General features: G+C 35.7%; 1 protein-coding gene across 1 annotated transcript; it reads left to right on the top strand.

Moving 5' to 3' along the window:
* The first annotated feature begins 426 nt into the window (after positions 1 to 426).
* Positions 427 to 6,882, top strand: LOC114281688 (protein NRT1/ PTR FAMILY 8.3). The gene is made up of 5 exons (XM_082870519.1): positions 427 to 745; positions 3,072 to 3,177; positions 3,280 to 3,497; positions 4,619 to 5,175; positions 5,792 to 6,882. The coding sequence occupies exons 1-5, from the start codon at positions 671 to 673 to the stop codon at positions 6,612 to 6,614; spliced, it is 1,779 nt and encodes a 592-aa protein (XP_082726645.1). The 5' UTR covers positions 427 to 670; the 3' UTR covers positions 6,615 to 6,882.
* The last annotated feature ends 87 nt before the right edge of the window (positions 6,883 to 6,969 follow it).

Here is a 6,969-nt window from a genome sequence, read left to right as displayed (position 1 = left end):
GTGGATGGCAGGTGGGTGGTGGTAGTGGTGGCGAGGGTTAGATGGTGGTGGCGAGTAGGTAATAAGTGGGTGGTGGCTGCTGGCGGCGGCGGGTGGTGGCAAGTGGTGGGGGTAAGTGGTAGGTGGTAGGTGGTAGGTAGTGGTGGCAGAAGACGGTGGTAGAAAATGGTGGCGGCTAGTGGCTAGTGTTGGGTGGTAAAAAAAAAAAAAACTAAAAACTCAAAATGGAAACACATTTTTGTGTTTTCATTTTTTGGCCAAATTTATAAACTGAGACCACTGATTTATAAATCAAAAATTTTACCAAATAAGTTTTTATTTGAATTTTTTAAATTTTATAAATATAAACAGAAAATTAAAAACGTAGGTGTTACCAAAATACACCTAAACATTTTTGTTATAGGTAAATTCCCCTTAAATTTATTAATTCAAAATAAGTAAATAAAATAATTTGTTTTAAATTTCCTGCCAAATCACCCAAAATCCAACCCTGGCCGGCGTAAGAAATGGTGTGCTCCAGCCATAAAACTCGGTTTGTGGCATTCTTTTCAAGAAATATAAATATAAATCTGTACATCTGTACGTATCTCATCGTTTATTTCCTTTAAACTGTTCTTATATCTATCTATATATCTAGAGAGAGAGAGAGAGAGATTGTTGATTCCTGCTCATGGGTACCCAGGAAGATGAGAGATTGGAGGAGAGATTGGAGGAGAGATTGCTCTTGGAAGATGGTCTTCCACAGGTATCTTTCGATCCTTTTGCTCCTATATGCGTGTATATATAATATATACAAGTTGAGGAAGATTTGGACTTTTGATTTTGAACTGTTCCTATTCTGATTTTGAGTTTTTAATTTTGTTTGAGTTATAAAAAAGTTGAGGAAGATTAAGGTTTTAGTTGATGCTAGCTTCCCATTTTATACTTGAGATTGCTAATTGATGTTATGCTTCTCTCTCTTTCTCTATATCTACTTGTGTTTGTATCAAATTCTTATTTTGACTTTTTGCTTTGAGTTTTAAAACAATTGTGGAAGATTAGGGTGTTGGTTGATGTTGACCTTTGATTATATTATTGAGATTGCTTAATTGATTATTAGGTTAATTTATTGGTAAAATTCAGTTTTGGGTATAGGGTTTCTGGAGTGTGATTGGAGTTTAGAAGCTTTGTTTCAAATTTCTACTAGTATTTGAGTGAGTTTATAGCTATACAATGAAAGATATGTTCTTTTCGTAGACCTCAAATCTAAAATTGAAAATTCCAGAGGGAACATCAGTTATAAGGTTAATTCAAACCCAAATCCAGTTCTGCTGGAATGAAATGTGGAGTTCTGAATTATACCCTAAAATTTGAATCTTGTAAACTCATTGGGTTTATATATGTATATATAAATTTGAAGTTGGGAATTGAGGACACAACCTTGGTTTTAACTTTGCCGCATTTATTAGTGTGCAAGATGTTAGCCCATTTTGTTGGTTTGGTATTAAATGTTTAGATAGATTTGCACCCAAGGCTTTTGTCATTTGCAGCAGTTTGGCAATCAACTGTTGTCCTATACTTTAATTACTGATATTTTGAGTACTTTGGCTTCCATCCTGTATTTTAGTTATCATCAATATCACTGTTGATTTTTTGTTAATTGTTACTTGTTAGTGCCATCGTGATAGCTGATTTGCTGCGTTTACAACCTCTTGATCTTGAAATAAACAACACACTTGTTTCGCTGTTGGTCAGTTACAACTGTTTGATGCGGAAGATGCCCATTTTTTTGCATGCAGCAATTATCACCAGAGCTAGGAGATTGATTTTTTTTCTCATACCAAACCTTAAATAGCATCATAATGCATAATAGGGGTGTTCATGAACCAGATTGGTTCGGTTCTAAGGTGAACCCAGAACCAAACTGGTTGTTACGCTTTTTGAAAATTTAAGAATTGAACAAAACCGTGAAACCTTGGGACCCAATCTGATTGCCAAAAAATGGTTCGGTTGGACGGTTCTAGGACTAAAACAATTCATCATTATATTTAGACTATTCATTTTTTTTTTTTTTTTAAAAAAAAAAAAACCACTTCATTCCACCTATAGAAACATTCCAAAAAGTTCACAGGCATACTTCAAATTCTTAGAATATTCTCCAAACCAGTTTTTATAAAATGCATAAAGACACAACAAATTCTTTATATTATATAGTAATTATTGTAGAAATGCAATTTTTAAGAATATAAATAGTTTGAAAATCATATAAACAATAAAAAATAATACAATAAAGTATCTTGTGAATATCATGAATGAAGGTTTTGTCAATGTTGGAATGGGATTGAGATTTTAGGATACTAATAAGAACAAGTGTAAAACCTCTTTGAATGTGCTTTGCAAGCTGTTCCTTGGTCTTAAATGTGTTGGAATCTATGTTACCAGAAAACGCTTGTTCCGAAACATGATACACTTTAGTTCCAAAATGGTAAATCTAGTAATCTGAAACGATCCCTAAAGCTTTTTCTAATATATTTCCTTAAATTTTACCTTAAGAGGAAAAAAATCAAATGTAATGAATTAAAATCTAAGGTGACTTAAGTTTTGACAAGACAAAAACTTCAAAAATGAAATATATATATATATATATGTATATATTATTGGATGCCCAATAGTTAAAAGAAAATTACTCTAGAAATACCTTAAATTCTTAAGTGTAATATATGCAAGTCTATTCCTATTGTACCACATTTTAGAGCATGTGGCGTACCATGGTTTTGTTCCCATTCTACGTATTGAAACAATCCATGTTCCAGGTAACATAGGTTGGAATGCCAAATAACATTCTTTTCAAACCCAATTAGGTGTTATAGCAGCAGTATTTTAGGTGTTGTTCAGCCCAGATTATCATGTCTACACACACTACATGTTATAAAAGGTTGTCAAAAGCTTAATAATAGGCCAGAGAAATTACCTAAATATGGAGACTCTTTGGTGCCAGAACTTGCTACCCACCCACCCACCTACTCACACACCAATATTTTTACTCAGTAAGGTTTCTGCTCTCTGCCTAACTACCCATTTTATGTCTTCAGAATGAAAGCAGTGGACTTTACACAGGAGATGGTTCAGTGAACATTAAGGGGGAACCCGTGTTGAAGAGCAACACTGGGAAGTGGAGAGCATGCCCCTTCATTCTTGGTAGTTACTACTTCAACAATGTCTACAATTCCTAATGTTTTTGATATTCCATCTTTTTTCTTCTAACATCGTTGAATATTAAAAAAAAAAAAAAAAAAACAGGTACTGAATGCTGTGAACGCTTAGCTTATTATGGGATTGCTACAAATCTTGTCACTTATCTCACCACAAAATTACACGAAGGAAATGTCTCTGCTGCAAGAAATGTTACCACTTGGTCAGGCACTTGCTACCTAACACCCCTTATCGGAGCAGTCTTGGCAGATGCATACTGGGGAAGATATTGGACAATTGCTGCCTTCTCTACAATTTATTTCATTGTAAGTATGAAATGAAGTTGTCATTGTGCTCAAATCTTAGTGCCTTCATGAATAATTGGATGATGATAGATGAACAACCTTAGTTTTTTCATACTGGCTTGAACCTTCTTTGTATTGGACATGTAGTGCATCATCTTATAGTTTTCTGCTCAAACCATGTTTGTAGTTTGAATGATCTTTAGCTTCCAATTACGTATTACCTACAGCATTCTGTTGAACAATCTCTTCCTACTATTGGTCATGGTTCTATTATAGAGGTGAGTGACTTACTAATTATTGGGTGGTAATGAGGTTATTTTGGGTCATTTCCATTTAGGATATTTTAGTATTCCAGAAATTTACTGATTGTGACGATCTCTGTTCAAGGTAATGGTTTGTAGGAGTTTGATATATTTTTTATTTTTTTTCCAATTCAGTAAGAAAAAATATCAATTAAAAATTTATAATCATAGCTATTACCTAGATTTACCTCTTACTTAGTTAATGATTGAGCTGGAATGGAACCATTAAGTCTGATCTTACTTGAATCATGGGTCACTATGGTAGTGGATTTTTAAGTAGAATGTGTTAGCATTTATCATCTTACAACATGGTGCAAAGGACAATAGACCTATATATGTCACATAAACTAGAGATTTAACTATAAGACAAAAAGAATCTGGACATTTCATTAATACCACCAACAAGGCGAAGGAACGGGAGATGAGTAGTATGTGAAATTAGAGGCAATGGTTTACACTACTTTCTTTTTCGAAGAATCCTCAGTTATATTTTTTTTTTTCCCATTTCTTAAATGCTTAATATAAAAACAGGGATAGAACTTAGAACTAAATTTCTGGATAAATTTAATGTTCTCAAACAGAAACTTTCCCCATCTCCGATGTTGTGAAATATAATTTGGATAACGTGGCAGTTGGGGATTTATATTGACTCTGGTCTATCCAACTTCGTTGGGATATGGTTTCTTGACTTAAGTTAAAGCAGACAATAGCTAAGCATTTTTCCTGTGGTTACTAGGAGATAATTACATCAATCTTTTCTGTGTTGTGTCTTCTCAAAATTTGTAGGAATGGATGTTCATGCCCCTCTTTTACGTTGTTGAACTGTGTTATTTTGTATAGGGAATGTGCACATTGACTCTCTCAGCAACAATTCCCGCGTTTAAGCCTGCTGAATGTGTTGATTCAATATGCCCTTCTGCCACTACCCCTCAGTATGCAGTATTCTTCCTTGGGCTATATCTAATTGCACTTGGAACCGGTGGGATCAAACCATGTGTTTCTTCCTTTGGGGCTGATCAATTTGATGATACTGATCCTAAAGAAAGGGTAAAGAAGGGATCCTTCTTTAATTGGTTTTATTTTTCTATCAACATTGGTGCTCTTGTATCAAGTAGTATAATTGTGTGGATTCAAGACAATGCTGGGTGGGGCCTAGGTTTTGGCATTCCAGCATTGTTTATGGGTGTTGCTATTGCAAGTTTCTTTGCAGGCACTCCTCTGTATAGATTTCAGAAACCTGGGGGAAGCCCTCTTACAAGGATGTGCCAGGTTTTGGTTGCATCATTCCGCAAGTGGAATTTGGAAGTCCCTACAGACAATAGTCTCCTGTATGAAACACCCGATAAAACCTCAGCAATTGAAGGAAGCAGGAAACTGGAGCATACTGATGAACTGAAGTAATTTTCTTCCTTGTTCTCCTGGTTAAACACTTGTATCACTTCTGAACCATTTAAACTAATCCACTGTCAGTTTTCTTCTGCCATCTCAGAAGCTTTCACCTACTTATCAATTGATTTTTGCCTTAACATGTATTTTAGAGTCTTTTGGACACAAACAACCTTTTTCAAATGTTTTCCGTGTTGAAGCATACAAGTTACCACCATAATTATCTCTTATACTGCTAGTAATGAGACTGTGTATTGCTCTCTTGTGGAAGTGTTGAGGATAAATAATAGATTTTCATTGAATTAATTTAAAAATATAATGGGCTTATCTCACTTGCTTTATGATGACACAATAGGAAGTTTAATTTTTGTTACGTGTCTTGGAAGCAGTATCTTTATTAAGACTAACATTGCTCCTCCTTATCTTTACATCATTCCTTAGAGAATGAAATTGCATATTTTGTCTGATATGTTTTCTCTTCTTTCAGATATTAACTATCCATAGAATTCTCTTTTTCTGACTTCTTTTCTTTTACATTACTACCTTCTGATGGTTTTATATACTTGATAGTTCTTCTCCTCGGCTGCATATTCTGTCAAATTTTCACTAAAACTCTCTCCTGTGCAGGTGCCTGGACAAAGCTGCAGTAGTCTCAGATGCCGAGAACAAAAATGGGAACTTTTCCAATCCATGGAGGCTTTGCACTGTAACTCAGGTAGAGGAACTAAAAATCTTGATGCGCATGTTTCCTATTTGGGCTACCGGAATTCTCTTTTCTGCTGTTTATGCACAAATGTCTACAATGTTTGTCGAGCAAGGGACAATGATGGACACGGCCATTGGCTCCTTCTCCATCCCTGCAGCCTCTCTTTCAACATTTGATACCATCAGCGTTATTTTTTGGGTCCCTGTCTACGATACCTTCCTCGTCCCAATTGCAAGGAAATTTACGGGAAAAGCAAGGGGCTTCTCAGAGTTGCAACGGATGGGAATCGGTCTCTTTCTTTCAATCTTTTGCATGTCCGCTGCTGCTTTGGTGGAGATGAAGAGGTTGGCACTTGCAAGGGAACTTGGTTTGGTGGATGAAGATATTCCGGTACCATTAAGCATCTTGTGGCAAATACCACAATATTTCTTGTTGGGGGCTGCGGAGGTATTTACATTTGTCGGGCAGCTTGAGTTCTTTTATGACCAGTCTCCAGATGCTATGCGTAGCTTGTGCAGTGCATTTTCTCTTCTGACAACTTCATTGGGAAATTACTTGAGCTCTTTGATTCTGACTGTCGTGACATCTATAACGACCGCAGGCGGGCAGGCTGGGTGGATACCGGATAACTTGAATGAAGGTCATCTTGATTATTTCTTCTGGCTTTTGGCTGGACTCAGCTTCTGTAACTTGGTGGTTTATGTCTTCTGTGCCAAAATCTATAAGCAGAAAAAGGCTTCTTAAAAGCTTTGCTTTTTTTATCATGGTATCTACCTCCACCAATTCTAGTCAAATGTTTGAATATAATCGATACATTTTTATTGGAATTTCATTTCATATTTCAATCCAAGTTCAAAGAATATGTTTGTAACATAAGTTGGGGTACAAGAGCATTGTCTACTTGTAACTGTATTGCACTGATATTTACACTTACACGGTGTAGAACTTCATTTTCTTCTTCTTATGTACATTTTAAAAATAATTTGTGTAATTGATGGTTTTGTTCTCTGCATTTGCATTTTAAAACTATAAAGAGAGATGTGCTCACAACTGCCTAGGAATAGCAAGAGGGCGGGGCGAGACCGGGGATCACACTCTC

The sequence above is a fragment of the Camellia sinensis genome, chromosome 5 (genome assembly GCF_055761805.1).
Source record: "Camellia sinensis isolate YWXY chromosome 5, ASM5576180v1, whole genome shotgun sequence".
NCBI classification, from domain to species: Eukaryota; Viridiplantae; Streptophyta; class Magnoliopsida; order Ericales; family Theaceae; genus Camellia; species Camellia sinensis.
This window is presented reverse-complemented; position numbering and strand designations above follow the sequence as displayed.

What these genes read in the sequence shown, in the direction of transcription:
- LOC114281688 (XM_082870519.1), top strand. Translation starts at nt 671, where the DNA reads ATGGGTACCCAGGAAGATGAGAGATTGGAGGAGAGATTGGAGGAGAGA. An exon ending in TGGAAGATGGTCTTCCACAG is followed by an intron (nt 746 to 3,071) that starts GTATCTTTCGAT and finishes TTATGTCTTCAG; the next exon opens with AATGAAAGCAGTGGACTTTA. An exon ending in AGCATGCCCCTTCATTCTTG is followed by an intron (nt 3,178 to 3,279) that starts GTAGTTACTACT and finishes AAAAAAAAACAG; the next exon opens with GTACTGAATGCTGTGAACGC.